Genomic DNA, 19563 nt, shown 5'->3' on the forward strand with positions numbered 1-19563 from the left:
GACTTGTGTCATATGAAAAGCGCTATACAAAAAAGATTTCCTTCCCTAAACAAATACATTTCCCAATCTTCACAATAAGATGTTGAATTACTGCACTGGTTCAACATTTCTCCATAGATTTATACAGAGAGGGGCATTTTCTCAAAATGCATTTTTATCATATTACTGCAAAACCATCTCCAAATAAGCAGCAATTTTTCAATGTTGCACTTGACAATAGCGGATGACATGAGCCAAACGTTGTTTAAGGAATTCCCACCTGGTTTTAAAAGTGGGCGAAGAGAGACTCAACAATGCACAGGCTGTCCATGTTGCCTTTAACATTGGGTCAAATCTGTGACTGTTATACAATCATTCAAGCAAAGTGTCAGAAAATAAGCAAGAATATCTTAAAAATGTCCATCTGGGGAAGTTTTGGTCTTGTTCATCCTGTGCTATGGTCCGCTTCGCTTGACAGCTCACATAGATTCTGCCAGCAAAATGTAACTCATTCATATGCTACTGTCCACATCACTAGCTGCAAAACTATGAAAAGGGAGTTTTCTGTGTTGGTGTTGAGGGAAAGGGACAAAAAATATAAATCTGTAGTACTCTTTCCAAAGGTCGTCATGTGGATCTATGGGACCTCTGCTAGGCATATTAAACTTATCCAGCCTTTTCTTCTCTGTGACTTCATTTTTAGCTCTTTTGTTTTGCCAATAATAACCTCCTTTATTGCGCGCTGATTGCTTTCCAGTGCGCTGTAGGGCGAGGCTACACATGCACGAAGCTCGCTGGCCTATTGTGAAACGCCAGGGAGCGAAAGCCCAATCAATACTAGCTCGGAATCTTTGTATGTGTGTAGGAGGAGGCACGAAGTGGACTGGGAGGGGGGGAGTAAATCGCATAGTTCATCTGGATTTTCTTGGCCATGGTAAACTTTTGGTTAACTTTGTACCCTTGGGAATGCTATGGTTTTAGCTATAGGTAGTTGGATATCACTCCTTAATTAAAGTCATTTCAGCCTCATAGCCCATTGTGTTCACCAATGTGACAGATAGCGTAAAAGTATATTGAACTTGCCTGGCCAAAAGTAGAAAAAGATTTATATTTTTTGTTGGATCACCTTCAGTTTTGACTGCTGCACATTGTGGCATTGTTTTTCCCCTCAGCCATCAGAGTCATGAACAAAAAACAAGCCTCTATAGCTTACAGACTCATAGATCTAATCTGCACTTGCACGGTGTGGTGTGTCCACACTTAGACCCATTGCTATCACCCTATCACTTTATCACTTGATCACTTTATATCACTTTATACGCCTAGACATCTGTAAATACACTGTTGTTCAATGTCAAATTGTTGATGTATATGAGCATATGTCATTTTTCATTTTATCTTATTTATCTAATATTCTTAATGCATGTCCCATAGCCTTATAGTTTTTGAACCTGTTCTCAAACCATGGCATGGGCGAAAACATCGTTCACAAACAGAGCGTTGCATCTGTGAAAAGATTGGTGCTTTAAAATATCTGTGATTCAAACAGCTCTTCAAGCTCGGAAAAATCCGCCGTTTGCCCACCAGTCACCAAACATCTGGTGAAAATAAAGGTTGTAAATAAACAATAACAGCAATCCTTCCTTGTTTTTGCATCTGTATTGCTGAATTTCGACCTTACCAACTGCAGGTGGCAACTTTATTTTGGGCCAGGCATAGTAACAGGAGGGGAGTGTATTTTCACAAACAGATCATAAAAAGCTTTTTCCTGGGACTCTTTGTTCATTCACTTTTCACTCCTGTGCACCAGTTGAACAGACACCAGATGACGTTTTCCACTTGGGAAAGCTATGAAAGTGTCGCCATAACAGCGCGAGCATGAATTTCAAGTTTAAAGAGCATCACTGAGTTTCACATTATTAAAATCACAGAAATTCTTGTTGGACAAAGTCTTCTTGGTGGCTTATCATAACTGCCATTTATGAAAGCTCTGACCTTTCAGAAAATAATTATTTCATTTCCAGAGTCACAAATCACTCTTTGAGCTCAGGGTAGAAGTGACATCACAGTTAATTGGCGAGTCGGCTTGGCTTATAAAATCATGTTTTTTTTTACACTTTGAAAGATAGCTGTGGCTTTCAGACAAAGGGTTCTTGACTCATCCATTAACATAGCCAGTAAGACGTAGCTAAAGTAAGACTCTGGAAACTTAATTTTTGATATACTTTTCTCTGTCTCCCCTCCTGGAGCCGCCACCTTAACGTGGTGGAGGGGTTTGAGCGCCTGAATGATCCTGGGAGCTCTGTTGTCGGGGCTTCGTGCCCTAGGGTCTCCCATGGAAAACAGGTCCTTGGTGTTGGGTCAGACATAGAGCGGTTCAGAAGCCCCTTATGAGAGGCCCGTTTAATCGTGAGCCCGTCCTCCCGTGGACCCACCACCTACAGGAGGAGCCATAAGGGGCTGGTGCAATGTGATTTGGACAACTCCAATGGTTGCCCCCACGACCCGGCAACAGAGAAGTGGAAGAAAATGGATGGATGGATGGATGTTCTTTGTCTTTGAAGTGAGTAATTTCCATATTGCAAGTATACAAAATGATTATTGACGATCATTTTCTTAGATTCCTTAATCTATTCTATTCCTATTCCTTAGTCTATTTCTTAAAAAGAACAAAGCGCAGTCACAAAACGAAAAGTAAGGTGCACTTTCTGTTGCTGTTTTCAAATTCCAAAAACAGGCATCTTTCATCATGTTTTCAACACGTTTGGGCTCATAAATGTAAAAGCCTGGTTCACGCGGGGAGAGCAGCTTGCTAATTTGAAGCCATTTCGAAAAGTGTCTTGCAGAGTTTGGAGTCAACTGGTGGTGGCAGGTGCACAAAAAAGTTAATTTGCCACCTATTTGGCCCGATCATTCCATGTTGATTTCAAGTGGATCGGCTGGTGTTGGGACCGGAAAAGGAAAAGAGCAATTTTCACAAAGAGCTCTCTGTGTGAGGAGAAGAGACGAATGGTGAGTAACAGCACTGTAGCTCTGCCAGGGAACACGCGCATGGCTATCCAACAAACGGCCATTGTTTCAGAGTAGCCTCCATAACAATAGATTTGAATTCTCGGACGAAAATCCAAAACAACACGAGCAGTATTAGAATGAAAGCATGAAATTGTCCAACTGGGCCGATAGTTGAGACTTTGGGTACTTGTCGTAGCATAAGAGAGCACTATCCACATGCTCACGATCTGGAAATGGGTCAAACTACTGATCACAGCAAAGTCTATAGAATACAAACACTTTTGCTCAATTAATGCAGGATTAGCGATTCGCAAATTTCGCCTTTCCAAATATGGGATCTCAATTTGATCAAACTTTCCGCCTTATATCCTGCCTTCCATCGGCTCTGACAGATTAAGAACTCCGTCATTAATATGGGAGTGGTATATACACGTTTAATCAAAGCAAATGTCAGCGCTAAGCAAAATGAGCCCTATGAATCATTATTAAAGTAATTACAGGCTCTTGTCATTTATCACCTCTTGTGTCACCGTGGGCTTAGCTGTGTGCCGCATGTGCTAAACTCAGGGTTCAGTCGGGGTGAAGGCGGCGGACAAACTTCTATTATCTTAGATGTAGCACAAGCGAGCAAGAGCACACTCTACGATTCGGATATTTTCATCAAGTAGAAGCATATTCTACTGTGTGAACTTTTTGCGACAAATATTGGCCTTGAATGAACTGAATAACATGGGTTTAAAGGATCTGCTGTATTGAGATATGGCTTTGTGGTTAGAGGTTAGTGGTTTGATCCCACCACTGACAAATGCATAGTGCCGGTCTGGTCTTGGGCACCTCACTCACCTTGGCTACAGTCTGCACGTTGTAGAAAGTTGGTTGTGAAGAAGGAAGACACTACCGCACACACCGCTGAACATCCAGGACAGTTTCAAGTACCTGGGTGTTCACCTCAACAATAAACTGGACCGGTCCCCCAATGCCAACGCCCTATACAAGAAGGGCCAAAGTCGCCTCTCTCTTAGGAGACTTGGGTCCTTTGGAGTGAGCGGGCCTCTGCTTAGGACCTTATATGACTTGAGGAGGGCCAGCTCCGTCCTGGGCTCCATCATGGACAACACCTCCCACCCACTTCACGGGACTGTAGAGGAGCTGAGCAGCTCTTTCAGTGGCAGACAGACACCCTCAGTGCAAGAAGGAGCGCTACCACAGGTCCTTCATCCCCACTGCTGTCAGACTGTACAACAAGACTGTAAAGTAATATGTGCAATAACCCCTTTGCAAAACAACGTGCAATATTCTCTGTATCAGCATCACTTACTAGGACTGTAAACTCTGGACTGCCAATGCTGACTTTGATATTCTACTTTTTTAGAGTTTGCTCTGCAAATTTCCTGTCTATTTTGCACACCCTGGGTGATCTTACTGAGAGCCGAATGTAACAAGTGAATTTCTGTGTGTGCGTGTGCGTGTGCGTGTGCGTGTGTGTGTGTGTGTATGTGTGTGTGTGTGTGTGTGTGCGAGTGCGTGCGTGTGCACACAATGAGGGCAGTATTTTCTTAAAGACACATTTTAAGTCGTTTCCTTTTACAATACATTAAAGCATGATATATTTAATTGCGTTTTATGGCGCTACTTTTAATATCACTACATTTTTTAAGCTGTGTTTATTTTTTTGTGACAGAAAAAACAAACCATGTTCCCTATTTTGTCTCAAAAGTCAGATGTTAAATCAGCACAGTGTTATCATTGGCTAACACTGTGCTGAAGCGAGCTAGAAATACATTTACGCAGCAGCTGAGATTTTACTACCTGCAACTTTCACTGTTTGAAAATGGAGTCATTTCGGTGGTGCAGCTTTAACTGGATTAAAAGCCAAAGCATGTTGAATTTTGGTTTTAACACATTGTCAGGTAGGAAGTGGATCTAAAAGTCGGAGTGAAGTCCAGTGATCAGAGACATCAAATAAAGTCAGATATCACGGCCTTTTGTTTGACCTGGTAATTACACAGATTTTCATAAAATACCACATAGAACTCTTTCAATAGTTTCAAAATCTTTGTTAAATGCCTCTTCTTTTTTTCTCTCTGAGCGGAAAGAAGATACTTCTATACTAAAACTAAAAAAAAAAAATGTTCTGTACTTAAATAGTGTATTTCTGCCTCTGCTAAAATCTATCTTTTTACCACAAGCATTTCTTTTGACTATTTGGGAGAAACACATAAGTGCTATTTTGTCTGAAAGTAACTCAAGTAAGTGTACTACTTTCTTAAAAGGAAGCGCCTCCATAAGCTCATCAACACCACGTGTGAGGTTCTCCAGCTGCAAATGATCAATTCCAATCCCATTTGAGGATAAAATCATAACATAGGTCCTTTAGAGAGCCATAAACACATTATTACTCTGATATAGACATTCATTAGTAGGAGTCATTTTCTAATCGATACCATCCGTGCAAATCCATCGCATCGGGCCGGGAGTCATTGAGTGTAAGAGGTGTATGATCTCATCTGTAATTAGCCAATCGATGAGTATTTAGCGAGAGCGGCTAATCAGAATGAATGTGTTCTGGTAGATTCATAACGCGGTTTCCAACAGCTTTGTTGAGGATTTTATGAAAGACATTTTTGGGTGCTGCACGACTAGAAATGGAACACATAATGAAAACTGACTATTTTAAAGTGCGTTTTTGTTCACATGTACGGACAACTAATGCACAATGGGTTCAAAGGGTTTTCAGAGCCCTCTTTAATTCTTCGGATTTCATTAATGGTGCAGCTGAATACTGAATTGCATGTTAGAGGTGGGCTTTGATAGGAGAGAATCCAGTGGAGAGCCGAAAGTTACAGGAAGACTAACCTTAAAATAATTGTGAGACGTGTTTAAAAGTTCATAAAAGGCCACAAAGCAAGAAGGTCTCAGGTTTGATTGCGGAGTTTGCATCGTCTGTCCGAGTGGCTTTGCTCCAGATGCTGCCGTTTCCCGTATAACCCAAAACATGCATAATAGGCTAATCCACTCCAGATGCTGCACTGAAGCAGCCCACTGCTCCTGACAGGTTGCCGCAGCTTCCCTATCTCAACCATACACCTTATCCTTACATTGCATTTCCCCTTATCATTTGGTCAAAGTAAAATAGTTGTACAGACACAAAGCAGTTATATAACAGTGAGAAAAGCCCAGGGCAACGTGGCACAATCTGTTCCAAAGGTCCCTTTAGAAGCTCCACATCACGTGGATACCTACACGTACACACACATTAAGTGTAGAGGGATGTGCCCTCCAACCATTTGCACATAAAGGGAGGGCACATCTGGTATCGTCTGGACATTTCACACCGTTTTCAATCTATTCCTGTCTTTGGGCGGCAGTCATCTCGGATAATGTGTGTGAGTAATAGTACGAGTACATGCACTGACAACAGAAGGCCAGTGCACTTGGACCTACAGGGGGAACCATAAGGCTAAAAGCTGAATTCACAATATGACTGAACACAAAAGTATTGTCCCCACTAAATACGCCCATCCATCAATGCTACTCGGTCAGCTTGTCAGGCTTGGTCAGGACTAGCTGGCAGATTCGCCTGTTATACATGATTTAGGTGTGAGGAAAACCGTCAGTACATGGAGAGAACGTGCAAACTCCACACATTAAGGCCCCACCCGGTGTGCGTAATGAACCCACATTTTTCTTTCTGCTTGCTTGTTATGCATTCATCATAGTATTTAGCCACTTAGCGAGATGTAGAGATATACAAATAAAAACATGTAATACATTTGGGATGAGTGTGGCTCTGGTGGTGGACTATTTTTTGCTCATATTGTTGTGGCCATTTCAATCACAGAGTGTAGGGACTTGTGTGTAGCATAATAATACATCGAAGCCTTTATCGTACTCACAACATTGAGGCTGGCTTTGTGCCAAGCTTACGCATTGCAGCCCGCAGCCTCAACCCCTAGGACTAGATAATGGCACACACCGCACAAAAACTACTTTCAAGTAAAAAAAAAAAATACCATAGGGGGAGCAGTTATAAAGGTAATGAACTCAAAATGCTGTGTCTCCTGTCAGTTGAGTTTTGTGCAGCAGAGTGACAGTCTGTCTGTGTCCAAACTAGTATGTGTCGTCAGGAGGATATGAAAGCTGTCACAAAAACTCTCAGATTAGTTCAGCCAGACATTATTGATTACGAATCTCCAGAGCTACACGGTTGCAGCATCCCACCAAAAAAACAACCTGACCTGCTGGGAATAAGTTCATTAAAAAAAGCAATCATTTCACTCAACGGGCCCTGGTCAATGCTTTTCCGTGTCTTCAAAAAAATAATTAAAATCTATAGTTAAATTCCTTTACAATCAATTGAGAGCACTGTTTGTGGCTGGGTGTTAGAGTACAAATGAGTGGATAAAGTGTAAAGAAAATGTTTTTTGGATGTGTTGCAAGCAATGCATCAATATGACTGCTCCAAATCTTAATACTCCCTCTTCTGTGATCTCTGTGATGGCCAAGACCTTTATGTCTTCGTGTCCCAGTGATGAAAAAATCCCTGAAGCCGCCTCCTGGCCCTTTCAAGGAAGATACAAATCAGTGAGTGCTCTCAGAATGGACGGGCAATACAGCATTATCTTTCTAGCATTTTTTCATCATTCCTGCCTCTGAATTCAAAGGCTGAATATGAAGTCATAGCAGTGATTCTTAAAGCACTTATCTCAGTTGAACTAATGTTTGAATAACTCATCATGCAGTGTAAATGAACTAATGATACCTTGTTTTGGCTGTGATTGGTTGAGAGGGAAAGGTAGCATCCCGTGATTGGCTGAAAGACCGGAAATACACTCTCCCTCGTTGATTTGACAGCTTCTTTAGTTGCCTGTGCTGATTGTGTTCCCCCCTCCACTCACACGTTCTCCAAACATTTGAGCGTTTGAGTGTTTGTTGCCTGTTATGTCACCCTCTCATAGCACTCTCACAACCCCGCAGAGAGGACTAGACAAAAGCGTGGCCGCACAATACACAGAAATACAGTTCTAGTCACAAGCGTTTCTGCAGTTTGAAGAGTGGGCCCATTTTAAAACACTCTGCCCAAACATTTTTTACTCACCAGAACAGTCACGACTCTGAGCACCACTCCTCTCATGTTGTTCTCTAGCTTCCGATCGGTGAGTGTGCCGTTCAAGCCGTGCACAGGGTCCCATGTTGCTAGCTGGAACAGACAAAGAGAATAGGAAGGGTTTTAGACTTTTGATTAAGACATAAAACTGACAAACAACATAGCAATGGAACAGTTTTAATTAAAGGTTTAAAGGCCCTGTTTAGGCTTTTGCAACTACTTTATACACCGCTGCCTTGGCATTTTGTAGTCCTTCATGAAAGTAATGTATTCAATAAGAAAATACCCAAAACTATGTGCAGTTATACCAAAGGCCAGTAGAGGGTGCACTTCTTCTAAAGCAACAGAGAGTATCTTCAAAAAGAAGAGAGTTTGACCAACATCACGACAAGCTCTAACAATAAAACAATGACATCTAAACTCTTGCCCCCACTTTTTATTTTATTTTGGAGTGTGGTTTGCCTCGGGCACCAAAATGGGTAGCAGATGTTTTTAAGTTAACATTCTAACACACTCTAAAAGAAAGATCTAAAATGTCATTTTTCTTATACATGCCTTTCAGTCATGTAACTTTTGTTGTTATGGCCATGTTATGCCATTTTGAATACCGAAGTAGAATTATGCAGTACTACAACATGTGACAATATCTCTACTCAGGATATAAATGAACGACAACTGATTGACAGTGGCATTTTTATGTACTTGTAATCATTGCTCAAGAAGATAACAGTAAAAACACGGCCCCAGAGACATACGTTTATGCGAAGAAACCAGTGAGTCAGTGTTTGAGCTGCTCAAGACATTAGAATGCTACCGGTTAGCATTTAGCTTCAACAGCTCAGCGCTGACCTCTCCAAGAGAAAGCCCTGAACCACACTCCAAACATCTAGCCTTGGATACAACATGTGGCCGAGGTCAGAGCTGAGCTGTTACTGTAGTATTTTCATAGACGTGAGCCACACATGGGTTTATCATGTTGAAGCCATTGTCAAAGGCTGACAGTTGCTAACCGGTAGCATGCTAACGTCTTGAGCAGCCTACACTGACAAAGACTGAGACTTTATTGACATGACTAAAGAAATACATTAAATAAAGGTTTTCTGTTTCCTATTGATGAGTTAATTTAGAGTGACGCAGATGAAAGATGTTTTGTGTGCTTGTTTTTTTAAATCCACCGTAGCTTTCAAATTTCTTTACAGCTCTTTGAATTATTGCTTCTATGGTGTGTTGTCATGGGATTTGAACAGACGACCCACAAGTTAGTGGGTAACCTGCACAACCAACTCAGCACCTTGTACACTTGCAAGCTTTAAGTGAGTGAGTCAATAGAATACTTCCAAGTAATGCCAGTGTGAATCTAATTCATATAGTAATGAAATGTACACTGAGTGAAGTATAATCTATGTGACTGAATTGAATGCGCAGAGTGCTGTATATCAAAGGCACACAACAAACGCAGGAGAAATGACATATACTGCATTTGCTTTTCAGACGAGTGCAAACAAAAGAAAAGATTACAGTATAAGCTCTACAGTGACCGGTGCTTGATACAGACTGCAGATATACCAGTCCACTGTGCGCCGCTGAAAAGCCGAGTCATTTTCTATCATTCAAAGCCACTTTTATGAATCCTGCCCGGGCTGATGTCTATCAAATTGCATCAGCGTTCTCCCCCGCCATATTTTTTGAAGTCCCTAACCATATTTTCATCTGTTGTTCTGCTTTCAATAAAATATTGTTTTTACTTTTAAAGATCAAAACCCGTCTGCTTTCCCTGTGGGGAGACTGAGGCGGGAGGGAAAAGAAAGGGGGGGGGAAATGAAGTGATTTAGCTGTCTGCCATGCTAAGACAAACACACACTCAAATAACACATCCATGCTAACACAAAGCACAGAAGAGAGTGCACGTTTTGTGCGGCACAGCGCAGCAGCGGAGGGTAGGGGTGTGTGGGGGAAATGCAGGATAATCCATTATCGCTGAAGCTTCGACTGGCTGTTGAATGTGCTGCTTTCTGCCAATTCTGATCAATCTCCTTGTGGAATTGATACTTACAGTAGAGCTAAGCTGAACTGCCTTTTTCCCCCCGTTGCCCTGACGTTTATGTAATCACTAGAATATGGTCGACAGGACAGACATGCCGCAATGCAAGCAATGTGACGGTTTTCTGTGGCAGAACAGTGGTAGTAAGGCGATGACGGCTGCCTTTTGTAAAAGAGATGACACTCCTCACTGGGTTGGCCCTCTGTGGAGTTAAAAACTAATTTAGATGCATCAAAGAGCAGCTGAGGAAGAGCCGTTTGGAGAACTACAACTGAGCATTACTCTGCCAGTGCCATACTGTACAATATGAGCCACCAAGAATAAAAACTAGATTCTATGCTTTACCTGATAATACCAAATGTAGTAAAATAGTATACTGCGCCAGTATATTCTACATTGTTATAGATAATAATACTAATACTTTTGTACATTTATGTCATCTCTGCTTCAACTTATTCATGTGTGGTTGCCAGAGAAAACCAGATCACTGGAATTAAAATGTCTCTCCATTTGCAACACCGATTTCACAACTAAGAAAACTGTGGTAGAAATTCCTAATTCAGTGATGTTTTACTCTTAAATTTGTTAGTGTGAACGTTTGGAAATTCTACTTTGTGGCTCAATAGTTAGAACTGCAGCGCTTATCCCAGAGTCAATAAAAAAAACATGGTGAGGCTGCGTTTCAGTTTCAAATGTGAGACACGACTCAACTCTGACAATGTTCAAATCCAGGCTGAAAATAGTTCTTTTTAGCTGTGCAAATAACACTGAAAGTATTTTCTTTATCTTCTCTTCTCTTTATCTTCTTTGCTTTTAATGTCATGTAATATAATGCAATGTAATTAACTAATTATTATATTAATGGATCGATAACATCTGCCTTCTTGTCACTTATGTAACTTTGAATTGCCCTGTGAATTGTGCTCGACAAATTAACTTGCCTTGCATATGCAGTATTTGTGCCATATTAGTATGTGGACTTTGCATCCCCTGCTCTCTCCCCTATTCCTGTCATACAATGCTTTATATGTTTTTATGATCTGGACTCATTTGAATACATAATATGCAAACATTTTAAGTAAGTAATATTAAAAAAGAAAAAAAGCAGTTTATTTTATTCTCTTCCATGCCTTTTAGTTAGCACAATGCAGCATTCCCAATAAAACTGTCACAAAGCTGATATATTTCTTTATTTGTAAAGGTCCTCCACAGGTGACTTCAAATGAAAAGTATAGGTCTAATAACAGCGGAGTGACAGTTAAGCACAGTCATGTCATATATGTCAAATGGAGGCCTGCCATTCTGTTCATACAGGGCTAATTACTGGACCAAGGCAGTAATTAGACTTTATGACGACATACATTTCCCTGTCGGCTTGAACAGGAGGCTGATGATGCATGCAGCTTCATTTTCAGTCTGCAGGGGGAGGTGTGGAGTCACAGACTACGCCTGCAACTTGATCCTATACAAACACTGTATAGTATTCATAACATGCAGAGACCTGTGTGGCAACGATACAGCTTTACTAATAAAAAGTATTTTTTATATAATCAAGCTTGAAGTGAGAGATAATAGTTTTTTGTCAATTCACAGACAGGTTGAAACTACATTTAGTGTGTTTGAGGGGGTGGAGATGCCCTGTTTGTGAATATCGTGAGAGAGAGAGAAAAAAAAAAGGTAAAACTCTTAAATGTGTGAGAAAGATAAACTAGGCTGAGAATTTCTTTAAAGGGGACTTTTCTGAGCATTGAAACGTTCTTGTAACATATCTTTCAGAATTTTGATTTGCATTTCCAGGAATTTGTTGCGTAACAAAAAAAAACGTTGGAAGTGTCATCTACGGATCTCTGAACTCGTCATTTAAATGTCAGCTTGTATTTAAAAAAGCTCTCCCAAAATTTCATCCGATGGGCGGGAGAGCGACTGAATTTTGCGTTGCATTATATGTAACATATATCTTCACAACTTCCGGTCCTGTCTTGTTTTCGTTCGCTCTGCTTGCTTCATCTTCTTTTAAAAAAGGAATATAATTCTATAGCTGACATTTTATGATGCAGACTTTGACTGTCATTTGGGGCTCGTATCTCCCCGCCTCCCTTCACACTGCCCCGCTGTAAGGTCCCCGCTCGGAGCCTCGAAGGCCGGGCGGGATAGCTAACCACTGCCCCTCTGGTCTGTGAGGTGCTTAGCTTCCAGGATCTGACGGGATTGGGCAGAGCAAAGGCTGTATGGCCATACACACATTACACACAATCCCCACTCCTCTCACTGTAACGAGACTGGTACAGTAGCAACACGAAGAACATCTGGTGTGGAAATGTGACTGAGATAGAAACAAAAGTACATCCAGCGCACGGGTGGAGTGAGGATCTGTAAAAGAAATGTGCACTAAATAAATGATTGCCTTCGCTGGGGCAAGACAGTTCAAACACACAAGAGGGGTTCCCACTTTGTAGCCATCAATAATGCACACACAGTACAAACAGAGGAAAAAACATGGAGCTGCATGGTTCAGAGTTCAATATCTAAAAGAGAAGGTGGAACAAACTGTGTCAGAGGCACCATGTTGGGAAAGGAGAAACCGAATCCTTAGATTAATACATAAAAAAAAAAAAATAGACAATAGGAATGCAGGGCGTAAGGCAAGGTACGGTGAAGTCTATTTTAGATAAGTAGATAGTCAGGTATATGCCCTACAATGGAAACTTGGAAAACAGAAGTAGAATTGCCATTATAACAACAATAAACATCGATCCCAAAATGAGCGCTGATTGCCCCTCGTGTAGCATGCTAGCACCCAGTGGAAATGCAACAAAACAATGGAAAAGTCCCAATTGACCCACGTTCTTGGTAAATTCCTTCCGTAGCAACTGTTGCCCTGGGGCAGACTGCCTCTGGTTCCCTCAATTACCACCAGTCTCAGCATTGTAGTTAACATAGAGTTATGGGCAGTAATATCGAGCACAAAGTAATGTAGCGTAGCTTTAAACCATAGCATTTCCATGGAGAGCCCTGAGACAAATCCAATAAATAAGGGAACACAGGGTGATTCTAGTGAGTGCATCTGTTCATTCGTAACATTGTCTTTCTTTTGTAATGTTCATTGTTTTGCAACTTATTTAAATTGGACACAGGATTAAACAACAACTGCCCCGTGCAACGACACTATACAGAAGTGTAATGAGCGAGGGAGAGAATGATATTATACATTGTGCCACAACCCAATTACACAATGGAGATCATTTTGACACTAAAACTGTAAACTCTGCTAAAGTGGTGCTAACCCACAGTTAGCTTTGCCCCTTAGCCTGTTAGCTTCTTCTTCGTGATTCCATTAGTGTGTATTGTGCCTCCGGGTCAGAGTAGGGAAATTAGCAAAAATGTGTTTTTCTGGCCAGATACACCAGGGGGAAATGAAATACCCTCCAATCGTCCCATCAACACTTTGTATTACCCCCAGAGGGACTACGAAAAGGATTTATTAAGGTAAACAAGTTACTTAGTTCTGCTTTAACATGCACTGTCCTAACCGAATAAACCAATAAAAAAAAATCATATACAACTTTAATGTGAATTGGCCCAGGAATTACAGTGGAAGATAGCAATAAAATAAGATGGAATTTGAGTTGCCCTCCGCCTCAATTTTAAACTATTCACCTTATTAAGCAATCCCCTAGTGTCCAAGCATTCAGTAAAAGAAACATAACGTGTTGCAGAAGAACATATGTGTAAATTTAGAAGAACTGTTTTTCAAAAAGCCAGAAAAATGAGCCAGATGAGATAAATTAGACCTATTACCTCCTACACTGACAGATTTACACTCCTCTTGCTTGGCATGCACACCTAACCAGTTGTATTTATATATCCCAACGATTATCCAAGAAAAAATTCGCGACCAATTTGGAGCTGCCTGCCAGTTGCTTAATCTTGTCAACGCACCATCTGTTTTCTGTGGCCAGGATAGGATTGAAGCACCCCAAAGCCAAATGAAAATACCTCTCTTCACTCTCTCTCTTACTATCTGCCTATACAAGTTCCCTCGATATTGTTTTCACTCACTTTTAACAGGTGTGTGAATATGTGTGTGGGGGCAGGAGCACTGGGAGCCAAAATAGCAGCCAGGCATGTGCTTATCTCCACAGAGCCAGATAAGGGCGAATTTTCCCCGGACGTCATGAAATAAATGTGGATTTGTGGGTGTGCAAAAGTCAAAGCGCTGAGAGAATGACCCACGGTGTCTCTCCTCTCTCCGCCATTACAGGATTCAGAAAGGTGCAATTTGCATCGCACAATGGCCTCCTGGTGTCTTTTTTTTTTGCTCAAGAATTTAATTTACAGCTCGGAAGCGTGAAATGCGACATACAGTAAAGTGCTGTTTTTTGTGCCTGGATCACATAAGCACAAGGTCAAATGCAAATAACAGCTCTGTATGAAAGAAATAATGGAACTCTTGGTTAGTATTGTATGCTTACAAGCTAGAATAATGCAACTCTCAATTTGAAAGCTTGAATGATCTTGGTCTGTGTGACTTGGTGCCGTTTTCCATAAAAGCATAGCCAAATGCAAATACCAACTTTGTATAACAGTAAATGGATAAAATAATGTGTGGAAAGTGCTGTGAAAGGCTGTAAATTACAGTGCTTGGATTGGTATCTGCTCCCTGTGGTAATAGTGGGAAGTGAAGGGAAGCATTGTTGGCTTTGGAGCGATGCAATTTGCAATCTTAAATCAATAAATAAATGAACATAGATACGCTGAAATGTTGTTTCCTGCATTCCAACACTACCAAACATGCTATTTTCAGGATCAAAAAAGAGCATTTGGATGACCTAAAGTATGTAAAACAATTTTGGCCATCTGCAGTCAAAGTGATGAGCTGGTAATGTCAAAGTGATGAGCTGGTAAGGTCCGCGCTCCCTGAAAAATGAAGTCCAGTCTGAGAATAGAGGTGCTTTTCACCAATACAAACTACAAACATCCGCCTTTACAATAATAAAATGTATACTTCCTGTTGCTTTCCTTTCTGTTACGGATTGGATAAGTGTGGCTTGTGACATACAGTTAAGTGCCATTCTCCTTACTTGTAGCAAGGTCGCCTCAAACCACCTTCATTCGTTTCACATAAAACCAAGGTCAAATGTAAATGGCCATTGTTTGGTGGTCCGGCTCAGAAAAATGCATTACAGAGGGGTCAAACACAATAACAAGCTTTCTTCTTTGTACAAATACAACAATAGGGCTGGGTACGGTTAAACGATACTTGGTACAGACCGAAAAGCTCCGGCCGTATCGAAAAACAAAAATTCTTTCGATACCTCATTTCAGTACTGTAACTTACTAAACTTTTGTAATTGTTATGGCACAGCCGCGGTCTGAGGAACCTGAGCTTTTAGGCAAATTGAAAAGCAAAACAGAGCAGTGATAACAAGAAAGGCGTTTTTACCTTTGGCGACAGACCCACGGAGGAGGCTGAACTTACGTGCTGTTGTTTGCAGCGGCCTGTGTGTTGTTGTTTTTTTACTATTTATAATACTTTTTGAGCATTTTAGTTAGATGAGGAAAAGCCTGGTAAATGCATGAACTCTGTGACTGTTGTGTCACATCACAATCATTTATTTGCTTCTTGAACTGGCAACAAACAACATACTGACTTTTTATATTGAAATGAATAATTTGGGAAAGTCATGTGGATTTGAACGCTAATACTGATGTGCAGATTGGGGTCTTACAAGCTTGTAACCCCCAAAAATACTAGAATAGAGATTTACAGGTGTTTTGTTGGGCGACTTGCAAATAAACCATATCCTAGAATCCTTTATATACAATTTGTGCAGCAATGGAGTAAACTTTCATAACCAACTGAATGAAAAGGATGACCAATTTTTGAGTAATCTAAATCTACTCAAACAAATTAGACTGCGGTATGGATTTTAAACAAAGGAGCGCTCCCTAGCCAGCCTCACCTCATGACATCAGCAGGTGGAAAAGACCATTCTAAGCATTTGTGAAAGAGAAAAAAAGAATACGGAGGATTAGAGGACTACTCAGTTCATTACAGAAGGAACAGGTACAAATCTGACCCCTCATGGCTTCTTTTGACAGCCTAATTTGAGCCCATAAAAAAGAAATCAGCTGCCAAGTAGCTGAGTGTGCCTTAACATAAGGAAGTGGAAATAAGTGGAAATATAATAATTAATGGCTTTATTCACAAAGAGGTCCCGTTATGCCTTTCTTTCATTGTTCCAATAATTAGCCGACAAAATCCTGCCTAACGTGGAGGTAACAACGTGCAAAGAGTCAATATGTAAAATAGCTAAACGCTTGTTCAGAGTGCTTGTCGGGGGAAATCATTGTAAGAGCAAACATATTCATGCAAACAGTGTGATATCAATAAGAGCTGATTTGTGCACATCACTCACAGACGCACCAGATGTTGTCAGTCGGCTGCACTGGCTTTGTGGATTTGGCAGCGGGCTATTTCCTCAAAGCATTTTGTTTCTTCCTATTATTCCTTTTGTCATTCATTTAGCAACCTTTTAAGTCAATATTTTGATGTTTTTTTTGTATAGCCCCTGGGCATTCCACGAACAAAAGCAAGGCCTCCAGCCAAATGCAATATAAAAATGTCTGAATAACAATGCTTCTTATCCTTTATGGTGAAGGTGGTAAATGATGTTTCGAGATGCTGTTTTTGGTTTGCCAGTATGACAACCAAACAAATCTTTGAGAGAAGAGTTATTCTTTATATCTCGCAATAAATAATAATAAAACTTAATGTGAGTACACTTTAGTCTCTCATATGAAAAACATCTGTAATTCTGTGTCAAATTGTTGTTGTCTTTATCATATTTTATTTTAATCTACTTTATGCATGCCCGTATAGTCTTACAGTTTCAATGTTTTTTCAGTTTATTATTTATCTAAGTTATATGCCATATGTTTTATGTTTCATGTTGAACGATTGAACCGGAAAAAATTCGCAGTAAACCTATTCACTAAAACCAACACAGTCATATCCCCCAAATTGCTCAAAAGAGAAAGAGACCCCTTATTCATTGCCTAATTCTAATACAGCTTGCAAACATAATTACATGCTTTTCAAATATTAACATTTTAGATCATCTTTGTTGCAATACTTTAAGTAGGGTATGCAGAATTAAATATTATCATTTCAAAATCATTATCTTGCTTTGTTGCCAGATATGAAGTACACAAGCGTGAGTTTTGAGCTTGTTTGACAACTTTCAGGGAGCAACACTGTCCCGGTAATGGCACTAGTTCACAATCAACAAAAATGCTTAATAAAAACGTGATGCACCGCACAAGTACTTGTTTTTTCCCCCACAAGTCTCCCTTTGTATTTCACAGAAAAACAGGGGCCACTGTTGCTTTAGATCTTATGGCTAAAACTACCCAAATGCACAACAGGTAAAGAAAACCCAGCTTACCTTTGCTTTGCAACAGTTTGTGCACGTGATAACCCCCTACCTTTAAGCAAAAACATCATGCCTTCCTCTCCCCAGACCCTTCCTCCTTGATATTTACAAGCTTATATCAGTATTACTTAATTGCAACACCTTCCGAAGGTGTCCAAGAAACAGAGAAACAGCGCACACTTACTCAAAAGCTCTTGAACCAACGTAAACCACATGTTAAATTAGATTTATAAAAGCTGATTTGTCACACAGGAACCTGCCTTTTATTCCTACTTGGGAGCTGAGATTTCAAGTGACTCAAGAAAAATCTGATTTATGGACCTATAATGTGATAAATTCCGCGATGAAACATGATGAACGCTTCCCCCGGGCACTTGGGAAGTTATCGACCAACCGTATAGGCACTTGAATGAACACACAAACGGTGAGGTGAGCACACCAGCTAACAGCATGTAGCCAGTCCCACAGCATAAATGGCACCTGACATGACTGTGGGCTGTTAAAAGCTTCATGTATCCAGCACTCACCCTTCCCAAGAGTAAACGCACTTCAAAGCACGTGCCGCGACCAACATGGGCTCTTTTGGTCTGCCGCTCACATACGTGTCTCGCAGCTAAGCACTAAATCGATAGCAGGTGACATTCAGAACCAGTGGAGCTCGAAAACAGCGTTACGGTGCAGACGGACCCGGGAAGAATCGATGTGCAGGGAAACGAGGAAAGTAAAATCACATAAGAAATGGCAAAACCTGTTGCCGAGCTGGTCGGTGATTTTCTTTTTTTAATTCAGTTTTGTTTGTTGATTTTTAAAACAAATATCACTTTTACTACGATTCTTGATCATATAAAAGATAGACCGTTTAAATAAACTTTGGTTCAAATAAAAAAAGGATCCTTTCGGTGCCATGACTACCACACAAAAATCAATCATTTTACTCTTCAAACCCACTAGACAAGCAGAAAACACTGCTTGAAGGTTCCAGTTTTGATCCCCATGTCGGACGGGGCCTGTCTGTGTGAAGGTTGCATGTTCTTCCTGTGTCTTAGACTGAGATACTATGAGCACTCTGGTTTCACCACTACAATAGGCCAGGATGAATGATGTGTGCATGAATGAATGGTGGTGTTTGGAGAGTCTGTTGGCGCGGATGTCTGTGAAAGGTCTTACAAAAATAAATGTCCACCTTCCTTCCTCCAAAACGGAAAGGCCCCTTGATCTAGGAATGGAACCCAGGACCCAAATGTAGTGTGCCTATTCTGCTGCTGGTTCGTCATGCTCCCTGGCAACAACTGGAGATAGAGACTATAAGTGACAGCTGGTGTCACACATCTACACTGCTTTTTACTAACAGGAAGAGTGACACTTGGTTACAATGAGTGGGCTAACACTATAATGTACATGAGATTGCATCAGTGCTAAAACACGATTTACCTCTTGGGGGGGACAGCTATCATCGGTTGATACTTTTAGAAGAAAAAATGTCACTGGGGATAGCAGATGCACCAGACTGAGATACTGGAAAGAACAGATCATGAGCAAGAAAAAAATGTCTGTTTTGAGATTCCAGAATGTCCGAAATAGCCGTATATCTGTCTTATGAATCTACAAGCCACTTGTTAGCTCCTTCCCTCTCAGTAAGCGCCAAACATGGTGTGTGTCATTTCCAGCCGTGGCTACTTGTTCCACTCCCTTTGCCGATGCTGCCAAAAGCCTCATGTCTGCCATTTGAGCAAAGAGACAGTGGGCACGGGAGCCGACAATCTGCTAGCTTCCCTTCCTCTCTCCTCCTTGGTGGCTGCAGCTTTTTCCTCCCCCCTCTCCCAACGCTGATGATCAACACGTGTGTCAGGAGCGGCTTGGAAATGCCTGTGTGCGCCAAGGCATTCTTCTGTTCACCTGCCACGAGTCCCCGGCAGTCCTTTAAACTCCCGAGCAGCCTGTTGGAGAGTGAAAGTCGTGTGTACCTGTTCACTGCACTGTTTTCCTTT

General features: G+C 41.0%; 1 protein-coding gene across 4 annotated transcripts in view; it reads right to left on the reverse strand.

Annotated features, from left to right (window-relative positions):
- The window catches only part of grid2 (glutamate receptor, ionotropic, delta 2), a 651170-nt gene that overhangs the window by 207724 nt on the left and 423883 nt on the right, over positions 1–19563 (reverse strand). For all 4 annotated transcript variants that reach the window (XR_013792643.1, XM_079551983.1, XM_079551984.1 and 1 more), the window contains exon 9: positions 8090–8191. Coding sequence is in view for 3 of the 4 variants with exons in the window: in XM_079551983.1 (XP_079408109.1) it covers positions 8090–8191 (102 nt within the window). In the remaining variant the exon portion in view is untranslated. The remainder of the gene's footprint in view (positions 1–8089; positions 8192–19563) is intronic.

Source organism: Gobius niger (assembly GCF_951799975.1).
Source record: "Gobius niger genome assembly, chromosome: 1".
Lineage (NCBI taxonomy): Eukaryota > Metazoa > Chordata > Actinopteri > Gobiiformes > Gobiidae > Gobius > Gobius niger.